We start from the raw sequence: 25045 nt of genomic DNA on the forward strand, positions 1-25045 counted from the left end.
TGGTGCACCGGACTCCCCTGAAGGAGCAACCAGCAGCGAATCCCTATACAGGGACTATGTGGAGCACCAACAGAAAGCCTAAATGCATGACAGCCATGGACCATTAGAGATAGTCTCTTAAGGACGGGTACAGTCTCTTAATGTCTGATGCTGGTTTGTAAGGATGTTGCAGCATGGTGGTGAGAGCTCGGACTTGGCACCCCCGGTGTGATGGTTCTGAAGTGGCAGCAAGGAGGTAGCAGCTCAGACATGGCAGCACGGAGGTAGCAGCTCAGACATGGCAGCACGGAGGTAGTGGCTCTGACGTGGCAGCACGGAGGTAGTGGCTCTGACGTGGCAGCACGGAGGTAGTGGCTCTGACGTGGCAGCACGGAGGTAGTGGCTCTGATGTGGCAGCACGGAGGTAGTGGCTCTGACGTGTCAGCACGGAGGTAGTGGCTCTGACGTGGCAGCACGGAGGTAGTGGCTCTGACGTGGCAGCACAAAGGTAGTGGCTCTGACATGGCAGCACAGAGGTAGCAGCTCAGACATGGCAGCACGGAGGTAGCAGCTCAGACATGGCAGCACGGAGGTAGCGGCTCTGACGTGGCAGCACGGAGGTAGTGGCTCTGACGTTGCAGCACGGAGGTAGTGGCTCTGACGTGGCAGCACGGAGGTAGTGGCTCTGACATGGCAGCACGGAGGTAGTGGCTCTGACGTGGCAGCACAAAGGTAGTGGCTCTGACATGGCAGCACGGAGGTAGCAGCTCAGACATGGCAGCACGGAGGTAGCAGCTCAGACATGGCAGGACGGAGGTAGCAGCTCAGACATGGCAGGACGAAGGTAGTGGCTCTGACGTGGCAGCACAAAGGTAGTGGCTCTGACATGGCAGCACAGAGGTAGCAGCTCAGACATGGCAGCACGGAGGTAGCAGCTCAGACATGGTAGCACGGAGGTAGTGGCTCTGACGTGGCAGCACGGAGGTAGTGGCTCTGATGTGGCAGCACGGAGGTAGTGGCTCTGACGTGGCAGCACGGAGGTAGTGGCTCTGACGTGGCAGCACGGAGGTAGTGGCTCTGACGTGGCAGCACGGAGGTAGTGGCTCTGACGTGGCAACATGGAGGTAGTGGCTCTGACATGGCAGCACGGAGGTAGTGGCTCTGACATGGCAACACGGAGGTAGTGGCTCTGACGTGACAGCACGGAGGTAGTGGCTCTGACGTGGCAGCACGGAGGTAGTGGCTCTGACGTGGCAGCATGGAGGTAGTGGCTCTGACGTGGCAGCACGGCAGGTAGTGGCTCTGACGTGGCAGCACGGAGGTAGTGGCTCTGACGTGGCAGCACGGAGGTAGTGGCTCTGACGTGGCAGCACGGAGGTAGTGGCTCTGACGTGGCAGCACAAAGGTAGTGGCTCTGACATGGCAGCACGGAGGTAGCAGCTCAGACATGGCAGCACGGAGGTAGCAGCTCAGACATGGCAGCACGGAGGTAGCAGCTCAGACATGGCAGCACGGAGGTAGTGGCTCTGACGTGGCAGCACGGAGGTAGTGGCTCTGACGTGGCAGCACGGAGGTAGTGGCTCTGACGTGGCAGCACGGAGGTAGTGGCTCTGACGTGGCAGCACGGAGGTAGTGGCTCTGACGTGGCAGCACAAAGGTAGTGGCTCTGACATGGCAGCACGGAGGTAGCAGCTCAGACATGGCAGCACGGAGGTAGCAGCTCAGACATGGCAGGACGAAGGTAGTGGCTCTGACGTGGCAGCACGGAGGTAGTGGCTCTGACGTGGCAGCACGGAGGTAGTGGCTCTGACGTGGCAGCACGGAGGTAGTGGCTCTGATGTGGCAGCACGGAGGTAGTGGCTCTGACGTGGCAGCACGGAGGTAGTGGCTCTGACGTGGCAGCACGGAGGTAGTGGCTCTGACGTGGCAGCACGGAGGTAGTGGCTCTGACGTGGCAACACGGAGGTAGTGGCTCTGACGTGGCAACACGGAGGTAGTGGCTCTGACATGGCAGCACGGAGGTAGTGGCTCTGACATGGCAACACGGAGGTAGTGGCTCTGACGTGACAGCACGGAGGTAGTGGCTCTGACGTGACAGCACAGAGGTAGTGGCTCTGACGTGGCAACACGGAGGTAGTGGCTCTGATGTAGCAGCACGGAGGTAGTGGCTCTGACGTGGCAGCATGGAGGTAGTAGCTCTGACATGGCAACACGGAGGTAGTGGCTCTGACGTGGCAGCACGGAGGTGGTGGTAGAGAGCAGGCTCTAGGATGAGACAGAGATTAGGCACATGAGACTGGCACTAGGACTCACTAGCAGGACTAGATACAGTAACGTACAGGGCGTGAGAACTAGCAAAGCACAATAGGCAACGTTGCTCAGGCGCGTCCTGTAAGGGGAGGCAGTCTTAAATACCTTTATGGTAACATACATGGCTGATAGAAAACAATAAATTCTAAAAAAATTAATCTAATACTGAGGCCTCCTTAGCGCTCTATCAGACCGTGCTTCTATACTTTACTTTATGGTAACAGGTGATCTAGGAATAGCTTCCGGGTAATGAGACGCCTGGCCTTTTAAGAAAGGGAGCATGACCGCGCGCACTCTACGGGCGTTCACAGCAGAACTGCACGCGACCTGGAAGCAGGAGGAGGCCATGCTAGATCCGGGGACGGAAGAGGAGCGAGAGGGACCGCCGGGCAAGTGAGAGGGAGGACGCACTAGCCGGGGCCTGAGAGCTGGGACACGTGGGGATACTACACTGGGCCCGGGACCGGGCGCTACACCCTGACTGCTTCTTCAGGACTAAGACTGACGTCACATGTCCAGTAATCATCCATTGAAACAGATCCATTGACAAAAAAGACTGTGCAAACATAACTTGAAGATATTGATTTTTGCAGAATCCTTCATGCGAACCTATGGAAAGCGGATTGCTATTGATCTTCCGGTTGAAACGGATCCAGTAAGCAAAAAAAAACCCAGATCCTTTACCAATGAAAGGAAAACGGGACGGCTAAATAGCAACCAGTTAACGGATCCGTTTTCTATAGACTCTGATGTTAAAAAAACGGATCCTGCAAAAATCAATATTTTCAAAACGTACCAAAAAGTTGGGTTTGCTCAATTTTTTTGCCTATTGATCCGTTCTAACAGATGACTACTGTACATGTGAACTCAGCCTAAGGCCTCTTTCACACCTCCGTGAAAAACGTTCAACACATGGCCGTGTTGAAGGTGCTTATGGCGTGTGCCGTGATTTTGGCACACTAGTGTTCACCGTGTGCTATCCACGATAACACACGGACAGCAGAAACTTTTTACTCACCTGTCCTTGGCGATGCTGTCCCCGGTGCTGATGTCTCCAGCACTGCTGCTTCTCGGTCCTCAGTGCAGTGAATATTCTTGACCATAATGAGCGGGCCTGGAAGCAAGTGACAGCAGCGCTGAAGACAGGTGAGTATAGAAAATCATTTTACGATTTTCTATACTCACCTGTCTCCAGTGCTGCTGTCTTCAGCGCTGCTGTCACTTGTTTCCAGGCCCGCTGGTGCGTTTTTCTGCCAAAAGGGGCAGATTTGATGCAAAACAATTCTGCAATGTGTGCACAAAGCCTTAAGGTACCTCATAGTTGTCAAAAAATATCCAGCAGCTGTACGACTGTTAGAAACTTTTACTCCATTTCTCGAAGAGGCACATCTTACCCCCAAAGTCACCAGCGCAGTCACACTCTTCTGGTAGATTGATCAAATGAGCTATGATTTCTTTATTATTTTATGCCATTTCTGGTCTTTAGCCTAATTTGTTCCAGTCCCTAATAAACAGCTTGTAGCAGAAGATAGGCAAAGAAAGGAAGCAGTGCTGACTGTGGAATCAGTGTGGGGTGCTGGATATTCTATGGATGGTACTGGTGACCCTGTCTTTGGTACTGGGAGCACTGGTGGCATTCTACTAGATCTTCCTGGGTGAATGTAGACCACTAATCAGGCCTGGAGGGAAAAGGCTGAGAAGCATTGGGGTGAAGGAAGGAGGACCATTATAGAGTAGGGTCAATGGACTGTACCCTAAGGAAGCATTGGGAATTTTTAAAAACCTGCCCAACGATTTACCATCTCTGTAAATGGGCACATAACTCGGACTATAGCATCGGCGTCCCTGCACTGCTCTGCTTCTCTTCTACAGGGATGCCGAACTTCACCGCCCTGCCTCGCCTTCCCGTGGTCCTGCAAGTGTGAGTCGCCTTCCTCCTGCTCCCAGGGCTTGTGCATGCTGTACTGGTCACCCGGGATTGTGCTTGGGGTGCGCATGTGCTCACGCTCGCTCTCTTAAATGACCAGTGCACCTATTCCCGGAAGTGCTTCTCAGCCTATGGCTGAGGGACAGTAGGTAAATAAGGCACCCTCCCGTTAGGTAAGATGCCTGAGCAACATGGTCAGTTAATTAGTACATGTCAACCTAGCTAGCTAGTTGCCAGGTCCCGTTGCCTACTGTCCGTTACCTTTACCTCTATCCACCTTTGTGCCTATCACCCTATCCCGGCTGTGCCGTCTGTACCCGCCTGTTCGCCTAGTGGTTCTGTCTACCTCAGCCGTACCAACTGCCTCTGTCAGTACTAGAGACTCTGCTGGTCCTGGCCATACCCTCCATACCTGTCTGCCTCAGCAGTCCCAGTTGCACCCGTCAATACTAGAGACTTTGCTTTTCCGTCTAGTGGTCCTGTCTGCCTCAGCTGTCTCAGCTGCCCCAGTCAGCACTATAGACTCTGCCAGCCCGTACCTGAGCACGTTCATGTCCCGGGGGTCAGCTTCCACAGTCCCGATCACTGCCCTGGGAGTGGCACCTGGCGCCTGCTTTGGTTGGCGCCTGTAACGTCAGGGTAAGCCCGGGTTCCCTTTCTGGTCCAGTGGGTCCACTCCTACTCGCTGCCTTATCACCAGTGGCGAGCGTAACACTGACACTCAGATTGTGGAGTACCATGGACAATGTATATATGATGGACACTTCTGTCATTGTCTCACATAGATCATTCCGATATCCGAGGAGATGTTCATCCATAGTCCACATCACAGACCAACATATCTGCATTTGATTTTAGCAACAATCAATGATTACATTCCATTTTTAACACTGAATCTCATTTTTTTCAACCTTCAATTCCAGGCTCAGGGTTGGTTGTCACCGATTGATTCACCACCATATTTTCACCAACCTAATCCTGGTCTTCATCATTCTAAGCAGCATCTCCCTGGCTGCAGAAGATCCAATTCGTGCCCACTCCTTCCGAAATCACGTAGGTGCCAGGAAGATGGCTCATGACATAAAAGGGTGACAAATATTTCATTTTTCTGTTTTGTTTTTTCCATAGATTTTGGGTTATTTCGACTATGCTTTCACCTCCATCTTCACAGTGGAGATCCTACTGAAGGTAGGAACATTTTCTTCGTTTTGACCTGCCCTTTGTCCTAGGCATCTTTATTTCTTTAAAGGGTACATTGCGATGGTATACGTTCGCTATGGTTTAATACTAGGATATGCCATCACTTAATGATCACCACTGGGATCCACATGGTTCCTAAGTATGAAGGGGCTGAAATACTGATATGCCTTCATAGTTTTTGCCTGCGCTTCCAACCTGAGGATCTCCAGCCGGCACTATTCGCGTAAGAGGCAAAACCGTGAAGCAGCGTTGCGGCTCCTTCATTCTCAGGAACGGTGGCAGTCAGAGTGGTCGGACCCCCAAAGATAATTAAGTGATGCCATTTCCTAGCAATAGAGGCTTTAACTAAAGCTGCTTTAACGCTCATGGTTGGTGTAAGGGATTAGTGGACACTCTGGACCACAGGGCGACCTGGGCTTACCGTTTAGTGGAAGGAGATTGACTAAGCGTGTACCGCAAGGCGGATGCCAGGTAACTACTCCTAGGGCAGTGACCGGGGACTGTGACAGCTGACTTTCAGGACAAGAGACGGATTCGGGTATGGACACAGATGCAGGCAGGTACAGGTGGAATGACTGGGACAGACAGGTAAGGACAGGTATCGTGGGCACAGTAGGTTTACATAGGTATGGGAAGGCAGACTCAGGTACAGGTGATGGACACAGGGATAACAGGGACCGGACAACTAGCTAGCAGACTGGTATACTGACTAACTAAGGCATTGCACAGGCACCTCCCCAAAGGGAGGGTACCTTAAACACATAGTGCCTCTCAGCCATATGCTGAGAGGCATTTCCGTGAAATGGCGTGCCGGCCCTTTGAGAGGAGAGCTGGTGTGCGCACGCGCACCCTATGCACATTAATGGGGGGGGGCCTGTGCGTCATGCACAGGCCCCAGGGGGAAAAAGAAGCAGCACACGTGGACAGCCAGGAGGGTGCAGGGGAAGACGGGACCCGACCGGCGCGGTGAGTAAGTCGGCGTCTCTTCAGGGATGCCGGTGCTACAGCTGTATTTATACCACAAGATAATGATGCTTTTTTCACGATTATCTTGCAGTATGAACAAGCTACCGATCACTCGATGTACGAGGAAAATATTTTCTCATTGGGCGAAATGATCTTTTTCGCACAGCAAAGAAAATCATCATTCTTGGCTGTGCATCGTCTGGTGTAAACAGAACTCATGCTGACGACAACCATGGCAAACCATTCACACTGAGCGATAAATTACAGATCGCTCAGTGTGTGTCGTTTACTTTGATGTTCCTGTGTGAACAGACTATAAAACAACCACTGAGTGGTACAGGTTTACTGATCGGCAGTCGTGTTGTGCTGACAATCGGGCCCTTACTTGGATGAGAATACCATTTTAAGGCTTTGTCTCAAGGTGGCCATACTGTATAGCCATCTGTCAAGGGGTATGTAATGACGGGACAGGTGATCCTAGGCTGGCCCTCAGACTTGAGACATTGTGCTGTCCCTTATCTCAGAAGTAGGCTTGATGGTAGCCAGGCCCGAGCCCCCAGCATGGCCCTAACTCCTGTCTGAGCCCTGATCTTACTTCCCCTCTCCCACACCCTTGGGGCAGGCCGGAAAACACAAAAAAAACCCCACAAAACGACAAGGACAAGGGAGAACGGAAACTCATACACACTGCACGCAAAACACACAGGAAAGACAATATGTGTACCGAAGAACAACGAAAAAGGGGAAGAAGTAACGCACAACAGAAGAACATTCACACCACTCAAAAGCGCAACACAGATCACCATTAACAGGAAAAATTGCCAAGACCGGGATCGCTGGAGCTTATGCTGAAGCTATCATCGGCGCATACAGGAAGGAAGTCATGCTTTAAATAGGGAGGAGACAACCTGAGCGCTTAGGTCCTGCTCACCAGTCTATAAGGATTAACTTCTGCAGAGATGGAAATCAGTAAACCTGAACTAGCCGACACCTGGCTGAACAATCCAGAAGCCTTAGGTTGCTTGTCAGGCTCTGTGGTGTGAACAGAGTCTGACAACGCCGTGCCAGCAGGTGTGTGCAGAGCCGAACATCACATGGCAGCTATTTCTCCCAACCCATACCATGCCTGCTCAGTTGACCAAGCATGACAAGTTTAGATCATATTTACCCACCATAGGTCCCCAAAGCCTAGGGGTCTTTGCACCTGCCAAGGTACACCTGAGACTGACACCGGCCTATGTAGAGTATTCAGCTTTAGACTGGGATCCGTAACGAAACGCGCATCTGACATCATTATAGGAAACTGTCCTTGCATTTCGAGTCTCGGTTGCAATGTTTTGCCTTTTGCTCCTTCTTATTTTTTTACTATCAGTCGTACAATGTGCCCGCTCTTCCTTACCCATTGTGTCTCCTCCAGATGACGGCATATGGTGCCTTCCTGCACAAAGGCTCTTTCTGCCGAAATTGGTTCAACCTCCTGGATCTGCTTGTTGTCAGCGTCTCTCTCATCTCCTTTGGGATTCAGTAAGTCAGGAACACTTTCTTCTTTCCTCCTTCATTCTCCAGAGGACACAATCAAACGCAAGCAAAACAGACTCAGAACAGTAATGTCATTTTAGGGACTAGGAAAAAGTTCATTCAAAATGATTTTCCGATATGTCGTAATGAAAAGACTATGTGAAAAGAATGGATTTGTAAGGTCTGCGACCAGCACTGAGCCAAGGACTTTATAGGGCACTGAAACCCTCTGACACTACTACTCAGATTATTCTGTTACTGGAAATGTGACATTAAAGGTACCAGTGGCGTAACTAGAGTCCGATGAGCCCCAGTGCAAAGTTTGAGCCGGGACCCCCTCTATCCCCACATGTTGGTCAGATGTATGGGCCATTGTAGCGTTCTAAATCCTGTAAAGACAAATGAGTTACCCCCTCTCCTCCTTCATTGTGTAGCTCTAACCCCTGTACTATTGTCCCCCATCCTGGGCCACGTCCTGGTAAATACGTCCCCCATCCTGGTGTATAACTTCATCATGACTATATCCTGGAATATATTGCCCTATCCTGGTATATATGTCCCCATCATGGCCCATCCTTTTATATATAGCCTCATCCTGGTATATGTGTCTCTATCATGGCCCCATCCTAGTTTATGTCCCCATCATGACCACATCCTGGTGTATAACCCCATCATAGCTACATCCTGGTATACATGGCCTCATCATGGCCCATCTTAGTATGTGTTCACATCCTGGCCCCATCCTGGTATATGCCCACATCCTGGCCCCATCCTGGTATATATGTCCCCATCCTGGTATATATCCCCATCATGGCCCCATCCTGGTATAGATGTCCCCAAAATGGTCCTATCCTGGTATATATGACCCCATCATGGCCTCCATCCTGGTATAGTTATCCCCAGAATGGCCCCATCCTGATATATAATATATATATATATATATATCCCCATAATAGCCCATCCTTGTGTATATATGTCCCCATAATGGCCCCATCCTAGCATACATGTCCCCATAATGGCCATAGCCTGGTATACATGTTCCCATAATAGCCTCATCCTGTTATTCATGTCCCCATAATGGCCCCAGCCGGTTTTATGTTCCTACCCTGGCCGCATCCTGGTACATATGATACCCCCGGGTGCTGCACACAGTAAACAAAATAAACAATTATACTCATCTTCTCCCAAATCCCCCAATGTCCTCCTTCGGTGGTGGCATGCCGCAACGTCACTGTCTTGCACGGCACGCCCACTTACAGCACAGTCAGCTGCCGAGTGCCAGCATATTCTCTCCTTCCCATGCCCTGGATTATAAGTGTGGGAAGCAGTGAATATTCATAGCCTTAATCAGCGGCCAGCACATCGCAGTGCAGGGACCCAGCGGGTCTCTGGGCTGTGATGTATTTTAGCTGGATGCGCACCCTCACATGGACATCCAGGTGCTGGGGCCGGCGAACCCTCTGTACCCCCAGGTCTAAGTGCGGTTGCGATCGTTACGTCTTTGAAAGTTATACTGTAATGGTGGCCTAACAGCGATTCCTTCCAATTCACCATAAACATGCATGCTTGACTTGGCTGAGCGTGCATGTTTTCTTTAAAAAAAATAATTTGATAACACATGCCCTTTAATAAGGAGAGAAAAAAAGATTCTGCTTAAATGGATCTGTTATGCTGTGAAAAAAAATGAATTCTGTTAATTTTTGCAGCTCAAGTGCTATCTCCGTGGTAAAGATTCTCCGTGTGCTGAGAGTGCTGCGTCCGCTGAGAGCCATTAATCGAGCCAAGGGGCTAAAGGTAAATCTCTATTTGTCCCAAAAGCTCAGTCATCTCTTCTACCTCAAACTCCTTGTCCTCCATCTAGCTGTAAAACAACTGGCTGCAGCAGGAGCCTCCCCCCACTGTTTACTTTACAACGAAAAGTTAAAGTGGTTATTCCATACACAATGTTTGTCACGTATCCACAGGACAAAATTATAATTGAGGGGGGTCTGACTGCTGAGATCCCCACTAGTGATGGGCGATACCTGGGATCGGCGGGTCAACTGGGTTTTAAAAAAAACAAACAAACAAACCCAATTCCGGCCTGGAATTAATCCCAGATATCTGGCTGGACGTCAATCTCTATATAGGTATATATGGTGTATGGGGACCAAAATCTGGCGCTTACAAATTATGGTAGACGGAATATGGGGATTGGAGCAAGCATGTTATACTTACCGAGTCTCCGGCACGGCTGTAACTGCTTCCAGGCCGCTCATTCTACTTCCGGGCTGCTCATTATCGCTTATCCATATGCACTGCTTCCCCCACCCACCCACAGTCCTGGTCTATGTAGCCTGAATTGCGCCTCCAGCCTGAGTGACAGCTTTTATGACTGGTTGCAATCAGAGGCGCTGTGTGTGTGTCCCTATCATGGTATAAAAAAATAAATAAATAAATAAAAAATTGGTGTAGGGTCCCAACATATTATGATACTCAGCACAGATAAAGCATATGGCTACAGGCTGCGCCCCCAGCCGTGCGCTTATATTGGCTGGTATTCTCAGGCTGGGGAGACCAATGCTTATTGCCCCCACCCAGCCTAAAAATAGAAGCCTACAGCCACCCAAGATTACCATAACCGTTAGATGTGGCAGTCCCGGAACTTTACCCAGCTCATTCCATTTGCCCTAGTGCAGTGACAATCAGGGTAATGAGGAGTTAATAATGTAGCGCCCCTGAGACCCTCAGGGCACTACAGGGAACTGCATCCTCTTGGGGATGCAGGACCTACCCCCTGGGACCTGGGGTACCAGTTTCAATACCAGCAAAACACGACCAAAATCCTAGTTCTCCACTCCACACTGGGCATAGAGGGTTAACCATGTAAGGGGATGGTCACCATGGGAACAAGTCCCTGGGATTAGCCAGCCTGGTGGAAGGGGTCAGCAGTCAGTGAGTAGTCAGTCTAGAGAGTGTAGCACACAGGAGAGGTGTGCGGACGTGCCTGAGCTGGGTCCGTGTAACAGTGACCCGGGGGCACAGGAGAGAGGTCGCCAGGACAGGTAACAGAGATACCGCTGGGACCGGAGCACGCACGAGGCACAGGACCCTAGGTCAAACGTCAGTTTCAAACGGTTTGATAAATACCTGCCCGATGAGGACTCCTTCACGGACTTCACTGAACCAAATAATCTGGGGCATCAGCAGTAAACTAGGATCGGGGTTAGGACACTTACCTCTCCACAGGGTCCGCACTGCACGCCGTACAGAGAAGAAGACTGGACAGAAAAAGGGATAGTCGGGGCCCCCAAACGCTACATGCTATGGGGACCCAATCAACTGACAGTGCCGGGGACAGAGCAGCCTGGGTCACTACATTGACACTGATACTCCAAGGGACCTCAACCAGCAACCTCTGGGTCCACAGTGACTAGAGACTGTTAAAGACAACTCGGTGTGGTCTCCGTTATTAGCCCCGTTACATCTCCCAGGCACGGCCCTACCTGCGGAGGGCCTAACCCCATTCCTGCAATTACCACCATGTTGTGAATGTCAGTTATGCTTTTGCTGCTGTGAGGCTCCCTCTTGTGGCCAGGAATGGTTTGGACCGAGACCAGGTGTGTTGAGCAATGGGCGTTTCCATTGCTAATTCTCTGTCTATTTAAATCCTGGTCTGCTAGCAGGCTATGCTGGATGTCAGTTGTTCTTTGTACACCAGCTTACTTCATCTTGCTCCAGACCACATCTACCTCAGATAAGTGCTTGGCTCTTTATTTGTTGTTTGGTTCTTTTTGCTCTTATCTGAGTTTGTAATTTACTGTGGTTATTGTCAGTTTATTTGCTTGCAGGGATCTTCCCTCTCGGTTGCTTAGCTGGGAAGCTCCCTGCAGCTATGTTTAGAGTATTGCTCCTATAAGTCCATGTGTTTGTTGCTTCTTGAATTTGTAATGGTTCCTGCTTTCTGTTCATTGGTATGACAAGAGCGCCTGGTATAGGATGGAGTTCAGATCTAGCGATCTGAGGGCTTTTTGTACTATCAGGTTGTTGGATTTTTGCAGGGTTTTACTCTGGACACCATCAGTCCCTTTCCTGTCCTATTTAGTCAGTAGGGCCTCACCTTTTGCTAATCCTATCATCTATCTGTGTATTGTGTTTTCCTATATCACCGCAGTCTTTGAATGTAGGGGGCTAGCTATTCTTTATCTATTTTCTGAGGCACAGAGTTATTCATCTTTCCTTCCTTTAGGATAGCTAGTTCTCCGGCTGGGTTTGCGGTGCACAGGATGTTAGTTCACCCCTCGGCTACTTCTATTGTTGATGGTTAGTAAGGGGATGGCGGCCAGATTAGCTGCCGATGCTCTTGTCACCTTTTACCAATGATTTATGGTGGTCTTCCATGGTTCCGGATCATAACACCACCAGCCCTGGGAGTACCCACATTCAGCAGCAGTGGTTCTCCATCCTTAACTGCAACCCGCAGGTGGCGTCACATGACAAAAACTCTTATCTCCCCTGTAAATATCCCTCTTTGTAAAAGGGGCTCAGGGCACAGAACTGGGCAACGGCCACCAAAGTGACATCCCTAACGGTATATTCTGCCCGGGACCAAGTACCCCCTTCCATGGGCGACATAATAACAGCTCACAGCTGCCACTAAGCCCTAGATTAGTAATGGGAGGCATCTATGAGACCCCCCCAGTACTAAACAATGCCAATTTTTTTTGTTTATTAATTTCTTACACCATGATAGGGACACACACACACACTGCCTCTGATTGTAAGCAGTCAGACACGCTGTGACATAGGCTGGGGGCGCGTCTGACTGCAACAAATGACAGACGCCAGGACTGCCAGTGGGCGGGGGAAGTAGTGCATATGGATGAGCGATAATGAGGCCCGGAAGCAGTTACAGCCACACCGGAGACTCGGTAAGTATAACCCATCTGCTTTATTCTTGTTTTCTTTTTTTTTTATTTCCCGAGTTGCTGAATCTGGATCATTACCCCGAGTTCTCTGAGAGGCCCGGGGCCCGTCACTTGGGTATTTTTGAACCTGCATGGATCCGGACTTTTATAGCCTGGGTCAGCCCATCACTAATCCACCCTTATCTTGAAAACAATTTTCCCTTGTGTGAGTGAGGCAGTAGTGAGCATGTGCGACCACCACTCCTATCAATCAGTGGTCGCACATGCTCAGTTACAAAATGGGCCTTTGGAACCCTTGTTCCTATGATCAGTGGGGTTCTAGACGATCCAACATCCAGCGATCATACGTCAGTCATCTATCATGTAGATAGGTGACAAATGTTGTTTTTAGCCACTTTCTAGGTTTAGTGTGCATTTACTAATATGTCTTCTATTTCCTCAGCATGTCGTACAGTGTGTGTTCGTGGCTATCCGCACTATCGGTAACATTATGATAGTCACCACTCTTCTCCAGTTCATGTTCGCCTGCATAGGGGTTCAACTCTTTAAGGTAAGAAAACATATATCAGACTAATTGTACATGGGCATCTGCCATAGGGTCATAGCGAGAGCTCAGGGGGGACCCATCATCCTGCCCTGCACTTGGTATTCTCGCCACAGGATTAACAAAGACATGTAGGGAAAGGTTGTAGGCCTTCTTCCATACAAAAGATGAGAAAGGGAAGGGAATAATCTCCATAGAGGTCTCAGGTTTCGCCACCTCCAAAAGGCTTTGGCAAAGGAGAACTTTTCCAGCCAACAGAGGGCTGGCTGTCATGGCCGTCTCTCTGTATTTTGAGACTAGTGACAAGATCAGGACTAGAGTCTCTCATCTGAGACTCTACATATTATACGTGTTTTCTTTCTTTGGGTGTGGTAAGGGTTAGTGCCAGTTTTCCTTGCCAGCAGCTTCTGACTCCTGGTCAGGTGTTACCGGTTGGGACCACTCCCAGTCTCTTTATATACCGGTCTGGTTATTCTCTGATGTCATTTGGATTCTGTCCCTGGAGGTGGAAGGAGCTGCTGGAGCCCTTGCTGTTGATTGCAGTGTAGGCTGCAGTACTGGTGCCTGAGTGTAGCCTAGTTGTTGGAGTTAGTGTGTTGTTGTTTTCCCCCTGTCTGTCTTACCTTCCCTTGCTGTGTTGTTTTAGTGCAGTGGTGGGACTAGTGATCCTTACCTTCCCACTCACTAGCCAGGGCTTACTGCAGGGTCACTCAGGGCTTCAGGTTCCTGCTCAACGACAGGTGAGGAACCTATATAGAGACTGGCTAGGAGTGAAAGGTTCAGTGACAAGTAAGTGAAGGAGGTGTCCATCTTCCCTCTCACTAGTATTAGGGCCCACCCTTGTTAATGTGTCGCCGGTATAGCCCTTGTTTGTCTTGGTAAAACCTCTGTCTGTTGTGTGTTTTACCTCACTTCCCTAAGTCCGTGTCGTGACACTGGCTGTCTACTCATTTCAAGAACAAAGCCAGACTCTTTATCTGTCTACATATGGGTCGTTACATACAAGGGGACTGATTTAGCTATTGAAATACGCCTAGGTGTAGTTGGATGACCCATGCTGTACATGTGAGGTTTCAGCCAATATCTCACTTGACGGATAGTATTCTGCCTTGGGCGAACATTTTCATTGGCTGAAATGTTCAATATTGGCCATTTCGGACAAAAGTTTACTTATGTGGTCAGCTTTTCTGATGTGACACCTCTCTCTGCAGGGCAAGTTTTTCAGCTGCACGGATGAGGCCAAGCATGGACCCGAAGAGTGCAAGTAAGCACTGATCCTTTGTAACAAGAGCCTTAATAAATGCATACATAAACCTACACTAAGAGGATACGGCACTGATTATACACGCATTAATCTTGTCATGCTAGTAGTACAAACAGTAGAGTAGTCAGGAAAGCCAGGGTCTGGTAACAGGAGGATACGTATGGACAAAGGGAGTACACAGAGGCGTAGTCAGGTCACAATCCAAGGGTCAGAATTCCAGGAAGACATATATTCAGGGAGAAAAAAAAGAGACGCAGTCAGGTAACGGTCCAAGGTCAAAAAACAGGAGATGACAACAGGAACAGGGAGCGGGCAGAAAAGAGTCAAACAACAGTCTAAGGTCAGAAAACAAAGATCAGAACATATGCAGAGAAACAGGCCAACAGCACAACTACTAAACCAGAATGTACGACTGGCAAGGTTCTGGGAGAGCATGGTCACTAAAGAAGCAGAGCAATTACCCAGAACACCTGCGTAATCAGCACCTCCCAGAACCCACATGGACGCCTGCGCTGTCAATGAACCTGCCAGCCAGTAACCCAGGAAAACACAGCAGAGCATCTCCTAGTGCAAGATGCTCTGCACAGAGGAATCGTGACACATCTCTTGCAATTTAATGGTCAGAATTGTGTAATATTTTGCATTATAACTGGGTCATAAGATCACAATGGCTCCGTTTTGATTTTTTTGCAACAAAAATTTCTATATACCATACACATACAGATACATAAAACCCTATTATGAAAAGTATCCACTGTTCCCGCCACAGGGGCACATTCATTGTGTACAAGGAGGGGGACGTCACCCACCCGACGGTGCGAGAGAGGATCTGGCACAACAGCGACTTCAACTTTGACAACGTCCTGTCTGGAATGATGGCGCTTTTCACCGTCTCCACCTTTGAGGGCTGGCCAGCGTAAGTCAGTGTGCGACAGATTGTCTTGTACCTGTCTATAGTATGAAACAGTCCCTTTTGCTCTCCAGATATGCAAAGAGCCTCCAAAATCAGAACATAGTTTCTGAACCAACTGAGGGTCTCCGTCTAAAACTAACAGCCCTATATATGCTATGAAGCTGTCAGCTTAGGTCATCAAACCCAGACAGTCCTGTGCTGTCCGGCAATAGAAGGTCACAATGCTTGGCTGCGCAAAATGCTCCCTGACTTTCTATTGTTCCTGTTGTTAGTATTCAGTGTACTAGGTATCTCCTCTGCTGGGTTTTCATTCTAGTCCCTTTAGGACCCTGCAGAGGTCCTCTTCACTTTCTCTGCTAATCATCTGTATTTCCTCTTGGGTTTAAATACTCTCATTTTCCCTGGACTTGTGCTTTTGATATTCAGTTCCTTCACAAGCTCTGCATGCAAGCAGGTGGCTTGCACTCATCTGTAGGATTGTTGCTGCTCTTTGCTGAACGTCTTCCTGAGGCACCTGGAGATAAGTTGTTCATGTGCTTTCCTCATGTGTGTGCTCCCTGTGTCTTCTTTAGTGTTTAGTGGGGTTGACGAAGAGCTCATCCCATCCGTTCCCTGTCGAGGGCCCAGCTCTAGGGTTATCCTAGGGTCAGGTATCAAGCTCGGTGCATAGGTGCAGAACCTATCTAGGATGGTAAGGAAGCCCAGGGACCAGCAGTAGGTTTAGTCAGGGGTCACCATCTTCCCCTTCCGTAGACACAGGGTCTCCCTTGCCTTTCGCCGTTCGCTTGGAACTTCCCCTTACCTAGCGTGCCATGGTTGGTCCATATACAGACTGTGAAACACGGATCTCAGAATTTAGCCTTAAACTGAGTAAAGAGCTTTTCTAGGAACGCTCATTTCCAACTTTTAGGCCATCAGACACCCAACAAACTAAGCAAAACGCTTGTTCGTCGGGTGCAATGATTTTTTAGCCAGCTTAAACATCATTGTTCTCGACAGTAAACATGGACATGGGCTGCCGAGAACATAATATTCGATGAGCATATTATCATATTAACAATTGTTATGGGCACAAAGAATTGTGGTCTACACAGGCGAATAAACGACCATCGATGAGCGTGGCTATAGCAGATTGGTGGTCATTCAACGACCCGCAGACAACATGTGTGTTATGCTAGGCACGGGGACGTACCAAGCTAACGCCGAAATGGAAGGAAGGGAAACCCTGCGTCTAGGGAAAGGGAAGATGGTGACCCCTGACCAAACCTACTGCTGGTCGCTGGGGTCCCTCACCACCCTAGATAGGTTCTGCACCTATGCTCCGAGCCGGATACCTGACCCTAGGTATCCCTACCACTGGTCCCTTGGGTCCCTCACCACCCTAGATAGGTTCCCCACCTATGCGCCGAGCCGTATACCTGACCCTCGGTATTCCTACTGCTGGTCCCTGGGGTCCCTCACCACCCAAGATAGGTTCTGCACCTATGCACCGAGCTGGATACCTGACCCTAGATATCCCTAGTGCTGGGCCCTAAATAGGGAACGACTGGGATGAGCTCTTTGTCAATCCCAATAAACACTATAGATAACACAAGGAGAACACACAGGGGAAAAAAGCATGACCTTCTTATACACAGATGACTCATGTAGAAGGTAAGCAAAGTTTTCAGCAACAACACCACAGAGCAGTACAAGTCACCTGTTTGCAACCAGAGCTAGAATAAACTGGAAAATATCACCAGCACCAGTCGAAGGAAGGAAGGGGCATTTAAGTACCAAGATAATGCTGATGATCAGCAGCTGGGTGGAAGGCAAGCTCTGCTGTGTCCAAAAGGGAGGGATGAATCCAGCAGGAAAGCTACCTATACCAATGAATACTGACAGCAGGAACAATAGAAAGTCAGGGAGCATTCTGTGCAGCCAAACGCTGTGACCTTCTATGGCCAGAAACCACATGACTGTCTGTCATCTGTGACAGCATCCAGTGTTTGTCTCAATCTTTTAATTTTATTTTTAAATTATTAATTATACTTATTTATACTTTAGGCTGTTATATAAGGCGATCGACGCCAACGGAGAAAATGTCGGACCGATTTACAACTACCGGGTAGAAATTTCCATCTTTTTCATCGTCTACATCATCATCATTGCATTCTTCATGATGAACATTTTCGTGGGTTTCGTCATCATAACCTTTCGAGCGCAGGGCGAACAGGAATACAAGAACTGCGAGCTGGACAAGAACCAGGTAATCAGAAAACACAAGGCGGCAATATTCTCATGAGACTGATTACTTTTAACCCCGTAAGTGCTGGGTAATAGCAGCCTCGCACCTAAGGAGGTAATTATTGGCAATGTAACAGTGGATCGGTAGAGCAGGGGATCGGGGCTCCTACACTGGCCCTCAGACTGTTGAGGCCACAACTATCCCTTATCTCAGAGTTACTTCTGAAGGTGAGGATGACTGAGCCGCCTTCTTGGCCCCGCTCCTGACCAGCCCTGATCTTATACCCCTTCTCTCCCTACCCCAGGGGGAAGGCTAGAACAGGAGTGTGATACAACCAACAGAGATAGACAAATAGGGGAAACCAAAACTCTATCTCACAGCATGCTGGCACAGAGGTATAAGACAATAAGAGGTAAGGAGGAAAATAGGAGCAGGGATTAAACAACAAAACGACTAGAGAATTCTACAATAACGCCAAGCACCATGCAATATAATCACCAGCAGGAGTGGGACACAACAGCAGACAGACCAACACAACAAAGCTATAGTCGGCGTAGGAGACAGATTCCACCATCTTAAAAAGGCGGGGAATAACTGTGATAGTTTTTCAACAACATGTGATCCTAAAGGTAACCAGCAGGCTAACAGACCATGAATTAGCATACAGCTGGCCAACGCCCGAGCCTGGCTATGTAACTCAGAAGCACCAGAGAAACTAATTGGTCATGTTGGATTTCAGCATGCCCAATCCTTTCTTCTAAGCTTTAAACCAGGAATACATTTTTCTGAACTGATTTAGTTTTTTTATCTCTTTAGAGACAATGTGTGGAATACGCTCTGAAGGCCCAACCTCTGCGCAGGTATATCCCCAAGCACAAATACCAGTACAAGGTCTGGTACATGGTCAACTCCACTGGTTTTGAATACATTATGTTTGTGCTTATTCTTCTCAACACCATCGCCCTGGCCATGCAGGTAAATCACACCATCAGTAACTCTATTGGAACATGCCACAATACCATAGTTTAGCATTGTGTTACTAGATAATTTCTGATAATATAAACTATTACTTTAAAAAAAGTAACTAAATAAATAAATAAATAAATAAAATATATATAACGTATTTTTCGTTGTATAAGACGCACCGGATTATAAGACGCACCCCAAATTTAGAAGTAAAAAAAATGGGATCCGTCCTATACTCCGGTGTTGTCTTACCGGAGGGTGGTGGAGCGGGGTCACAGGAGGCAGAGGCTGTGCTGGCAGGAGTGGCGGATCAGTGCTGGCAGCAGCGGCAGCAGCAGCGGTTGTGTGGTGGAGCAGGCAGGTGCAGCGAATGTCCCAGATGATCTGTCGGCGGTCTGGGCTTCAAAGAAATGGTGCCCGGAGCGGCGCATGCGCAGATGGAGCTCTCATCCAAGACCTCCATCTGCGCACGCGCTGAGTCTGGGCGCCATCATTTGAAGCCCGGACCGCAGACAGACCATCTGGGGTACCCGGCGCACAGCCACCGCAGTCCACACAGCCAGCCGCCCGCACAGAGTGGCAGCCAGCAGGCCGCCCGCCCACCCAAACATAGAGGCAGACGGCTACTGACACAGAGCGACAGCCACCCGCACGCACCAACAGGCACCTGGCCGCCCGCACAGAGAGCCGCACAGACAGCCCCCCGCCAATTCTCCACCTTCCAGTAAGCCATAATTGGATTTTAAGACGCACCCCTCATTTTCCTCCCAAATTTATGGGAGAAAAAGTGCATGTTATAATCCGAAAAATACGGTGTATATATACAGTATATATATAAATGCATTATAGATAAAACATGTTTTTCTCTTTATGAAGCATTATGAGCAGTCCCAGCCATTTAATTATGCCATGGACATCCTTAATATGGTTTTTACCGGTCTTTTCACTGTGGAGATGGTGCTGAAGCTCACCGCATTCGGACCTAAGGTCAGTCCTGTGCATCTTGACTATCCCCAGTGCACAGTGGTGATACGTGTTGACCACCTCCAGACTGTGTTTGACTTTTAATATGCTAAAAATGTCATATATTTTTACACTTCTGGTATAAACTTGATTTTATCCATTTTGTCTAGCATTACTTCTGCGATGCTTGGAACACATTTGACGCTTTAATCGTGGTGGGCAGCCTGGTCGACATTGCTGTGACAGAAGTCAATGTAAGTACTGGAATGAAAAATACAATGAACTATCATAAAAAGTGAAAAACATGAAAATGGAATATGCATAACTGATATGAATAATAGGAATATAAGAGATGTTTACCCATTGTATTGATCAACGCAAAAGATTGTTTGGATGTTCTTTTGCATACTTCTGTTTCTGAATTTTATGGTGAGGACACAGAGGAATTTTCTTCTGATTATTCTTCCATGAAGGCCATATTTGTGCAGGTGTCTCTGAACAGTAGAACAATGCACCACAAGTCCAGAGTCTGATAACTCTTCCTGAAGGTCTTTTGCAGTCAAGCAGGGATTCTGATTTTCCTCTTTAGTAAACTTATGAGCAGATCTCACAGACATTTTCCTTAGGGTGGCTTTACATGCTGCGATATCCGGCCCGATATCGCTAGCATGAGACCCGCCCCCATCGTTTGTGCGCGACGGGCATATCGCTGCCCGTCGCGCACAAAATCGCGCACCCCCGTCACACATACTTACCTGTCCTTCGACGTCGCTGTGACCGGCGAACCGCCTCCTTTCTAAGGGGGCGGTCCGTTCGGCGTCACAGTGACGTCACTAAGCGGCCGCCCAATGTAAGCAGAGGGGCGGAGATGAGCGGGACGTAACATCCCGCCCATCTCCTTCCTTCCGCATTGTGGCTGGAGGCAGGTGAGGAGATGATCCTCGTTCCTGCGGTGTCACACGTAGTGATGTGCACTGTCGCAGGGACGAGGATCAACTTCGCCCCAGCGACAGCAGCGATAGCTGACAGCGGATCCCAATGTCAACGAGGAGCGATTTTGGACGTTTTTGCAACGATCCAAAATCGCTCCTAGCAGTCACACACAACGAGATCGCTACAGCGGCCGGATGTGCGTCACAAAATCCGTGACCCCAACGAGATCGCTGTAGCGAAATCGTAGCGTGTAAAGCCCGCTTTAGTCTTCCAGACCTTATCTTGACCTCCACTGTTCCTGGTAACGGTCATTTTGTTAATTACATTTCAAACTGAGGAAAGGGCAATTTGAAAATACTTTGCTATCTTCTTACAGCCTTTTGCTTTGTGGGCCTCCACTATTTTAATTTTCAGAGTGCTAGGCAGCTGCTTAGAAGAACTCATGGCTGCTGTTTTTTTGGCACAAAGTTAGAGGAAGCTGGGTTTTTATAAAGCTGTGTCCTTTCCTATCGATGATAGCGAACAAGACATAACCCTAACAGGCTAATTAAGGTCTGAAACCTTGGTCAAAGTTATCCGAGCACACAAATCTCAAAAGGTGCCCAAACTTTTGCATCGGCCCATTTTCCTTTTTTGTAATTTTTTAAATGTAAAAGACAGATTTTTTTATTTATAATACATGTAATAGAGAAAAAAAATAAAAAATAACTTGGCTCCTTGTCTGTCGTGTGCCAGATTATTATTACTGTTGATGTTGGATTGCTATCGTTATCTGTTGGTGTTTGTATTCGTTGATGGTTTTGTGTATTAATTGACGTTATCTCCCTATGAATTGTCACATGCACCATGGATTCATCATCATGACCGCCATCTTCGTCATCATCATCATCATCATCCTCACCATCACCCCCTACTAATGCCATACACGTGTCATGCAGAATGGAGGGCATGTCGGGGAGGTAGGTAGTTACTGTTATAAGTTTTTCCATCATGGTGGTAATAAATATATACCTTATCTAACTTCCAATGAAAAAGAACTAAAAGTTCCTCTCATTCGACAATGGACTGTTTCACCAAAGTCGTAATATTCCCATCACGTAGCCTTTGTCACCGTTTTGTATGAGAGATCTCAATAAGAGGCTTTTCTTCACCCGTTTAATCTCCCCAACCTCACAAAACCTTCCCCCCTTCTTCTCCTCCTATTACTCAAAGCTCCTTAATGTCAGGAGACGACTATAGAGAGTCAGGCAAGGTCAGAGGGGACCTCAGCAATGAATGGGAATAATGCTTTACCATAGGGGGGGAGGGGGAGTATGGTCATACATCTCGATTCTATGCTGTATATAAATAATTGCCATAAAATCTCCTCTTTTTTGGCAAAAGCCTTTTTTACAAACCATTTAAAGGGGTGATACGAATTAAGAAAAAGGGGATTTATTATTATTGTTCGAATGGAGCAGACAACACTTCTGCAACCCTTCTCTTTCCTGTGCTTCTCCCCAGAGTTCAGAGGACAGCTCTCGGATCTCCATCACCTTCTTCCGTCTCTTCCGTGTGATGCGTTTGGTGAAGCTGCTAAGTAAGGGAGAAGGTATAAGGACATTGCTGTGGACATTTATAAAATCCTTCCAGGTGAGTGCCCGGTGGACGATGATGGGACGTCCATGAGATGTTATGTGACGCCCCTGAACTAGTCAGGGTGTCACAGGGTACTGCACTCTTTTATCTTTTGGTGCAGGACTCGACCCCTCATGGTTCTGGGATCCTAACTTTTGGTATTGCTCCATCAGCATGCAAATCCTAGTCACACCTCACACCACACCCTGTCAGGCACACCAGTGGGTGGTCTAGCTGGAAAAGGACCACCCGCCTAGAAGTCAGACAGACTGGTGGGAGAGGCAGAGTCAGAGTCGTAGTAGCTCCCAAAGAGTGAGGAGCTGGAGGGAGTTGGAGCTCCTTGGGAGACGTTGGCTAGGTCACAGACGGTAGTCTGGGACCGAAGGAGTCGGAGACCCGGTCGCAGGGTATTGGAGAAAGGTGCCAGGCATAGTTTTGGGGAACGGTTGGCACCGGAGTACCTAGTAACCGAACCGGCACCGAGCACGGCGGGGTACTGGACCCTAGATCAGGGAGTAGCTTCACGCAACCTGATAATTGACTGCGGAGGATAGTCTCGTTATGAACTTTCCCCAAGAGCTCAAAGATCGAAGGCATCAACACAACGAGGGGGATAGGGCCTTCCAGCTTATGCAGCCTATAGAAATCCCAAGTGTCAGCCATCAAGAACACAGCTTCCCTACTTAAGGGACCCCGACAGCTTCAAGCATAGGGGTCACTCAGAACATCTAAAATACAGTGCATGGAGGCAAGGTACAGATCATCAGCAATACCAAAGGGAGCCGACTCCCAGACGGACTCCCCTGAAGTGGCAGCGGCACCCAGAGATTTGGTTTACTTCTGTGTCAGAGTCTGCTTTGCGGTCGCATCACTACCAACACTGCCTCAGTCAGTACACTGACCTCCCCTGCTTCCAATCTTCACCACGCTCCCCTACACCTCCATCATCTAGAGTCCCGGGGCCTCCCCTACCCGTGGAGGGAACGTCATCTGGCTGCCCCGCTCCATCTCCCCCGGGTACTCCCATCGGCAGCAGCGGTACTCCCCTTACCGGGAACCATGGGTGGCGTCACAAACTCTTATCCCCTGTAAATGCCCATTTTTCATTTTAAGTGGCCACAAGACCCCGGGTCCAGAGACCCTCGAGCCACAGCAGACCTCGGATCCGAGCGGTTCGACCGCTGCAGGGGTGGCACATGTGACATAATGCAAATTCGCCAGCTAATGAACGCCGAATGTCCAGATGTCACATCCTAGTGATGGGACATAGTTGACTGCCATGATGGTAAACACCAAGAATCAAGTCTTTCAAGTCCTGTTTTTCAAAAAGAAGATCATTATCTGTCTATGGACAAGCTTAAAGGGGTTATTCTCCACCTTCATAAATGGGTATTGCCGGATAGCTCTTGCAAATAAAAGCAATTTTGCAATTTACTGCTTGTTAAAATTTTCAACCGTTTTTGAGATATTAACACTTTTCTTTTGTTGACAGCTCATTACCGTGGAGACCGACCACCGCTGCCAGACAGCAGAACATGCAAAGTTCTTACATGCTCTTTTCTATTGAGCTTGTAAGTGCTGTTTAAAAGCTGGCTAGTATCGCTGGTGAGTACTGTGACGTCCTAATCCTGGCCAGCTTCTGTGCAGTGCTTACAAGCTGGACAGCAACGGTGGTCGGTCTCCTTGGCAACGAGCTGTAAACAAAAGAAAAGTGTTAATATCTCAAGAACGGCTGCAAATTTTAATTAGTAGTAAATTGCAAAAGTGCTTGATTTTACAAGACCTGTCCAAAAATATCCATATTTGAAGCTGAAAATAGCGTTTTAAAGGTGTCCATATAGCTTATACAGCAGTCGGCCAACATGGCTGGCAGTCATCAGTCTTGACTCCCCCATTATTGTTTATCTCTTGGTGAAACAAAAGGATCTGGCGTATGTAGATAAACATGACCAATCATTCTCTCCCTCGCGAGAAATTGGGCACTACTCACCTTACCCTACTCCTGTGCTGCCTCTGGTCACGATTATAGCATACGTGACAGCTGTAGCCAATCACTGAGCTCAGCAGATCATGACACGGGGACAAGCATGGCTAAAATGAACTAATAGAGATATAGAAAAAGCCATGGAAGGGTCAGAAAATGTAGCGCAGAGACGCTGACTTGCTCATTGCCCCAGCCGGGTCGTGTCCTCCCCCGCACTTCCCCAGCCATCCACATGTGCTGCTGCCTCCTTCCCCTACCGGGCCCTGTACATGCCACACAGGGTTCCCGGTAGTGCACCTAAGACGCGCACACCGGACTTCCTCTTAAAGGACCATTTAAGAGAAGGGCCTTCACCAGAAATGCCTCTCAGCCTAGGTCTGAGAGGCACTGTGTATTTAAGGCACCCTCCCATTAGGGCAGATGCCTGCACAACACCTTGAGTTAGTCAGTGTCTTGTGTGCTAGCTAGTTGTCAGGCCCCGTTATCTCTGTGTGCCTTCCCATACCTGCCTATCACTGCTGTGCCCACCATACCTGTCCGTACTTGCCTGCCTGTCTGCCCCGGTCGTCTCTCCTGTACCTGCTTGCACCTGTGTCCGTCTCCTGTCCTGCGGATCAGCTGCCACAGTCCCGGTAACTTCCCTGGGAGTGGTACCTGGCGTCCTTCTTGTGGTGGGTGGTTAGTTAAGCCCCATCCCACTAAAGGGTAAGCCCAGGGTCCCCCTGTGGTCTACCCTGCTCGCTGCCTCTATACTGGCCGTGACTGTTACAGAGAACTCTTAAAGCTCCCACCAGCAGGTACATAAGCCAAATTACCCGAACCCTATG

At 48.8% G+C, this 25045-nt stretch overlaps 1 protein-coding gene across 1 annotated transcript in view; it reads left to right on the forward strand.

The window, feature by feature from the left end:
• CACNA1F (calcium voltage-gated channel subunit alpha1 F) overlaps positions 1-25045 on the forward strand; it is a 143767-nt gene that overhangs the window by 79548 nt on the left and 39174 nt on the right. The window contains exons 20-32 of the mRNA XM_075324283.1: positions 5140-5269; positions 5345-5404; positions 7800-7906; positions 9607-9694; positions 13250-13357; positions 14563-14615; positions 15385-15531; positions 17575-17776; positions 18572-18730; positions 19598-19708; positions 19855-19938; positions 21556-21576; positions 22121-22249. Of these exons, the coding sequence (XP_075180398.1) occupies positions 5140-5269; positions 5345-5404; positions 7800-7906; positions 9607-9694; positions 13250-13357; positions 14563-14615; positions 15385-15531; positions 17575-17776; positions 18572-18730; positions 19598-19708; positions 19855-19938; positions 21556-21576; positions 22121-22249 (1399 nt within the window). The remainder of the gene's footprint in view (positions 1-5139; positions 5270-5344; positions 5405-7799; positions 7907-9606; positions 9695-13249; positions 13358-14562; positions 14616-15384; positions 15532-17574; positions 17777-18571; positions 18731-19597; positions 19709-19854; positions 19939-21555; positions 21577-22120; positions 22250-25045) is intronic.

Source organism: Anomaloglossus baeobatrachus, chromosome 9 (assembly GCF_048569485.1).
Source record: "Anomaloglossus baeobatrachus isolate aAnoBae1 chromosome 9, aAnoBae1.hap1, whole genome shotgun sequence".
NCBI lineage: Eukaryota > Metazoa > Chordata > Amphibia > Anura > Aromobatidae > Anomaloglossus > Anomaloglossus baeobatrachus.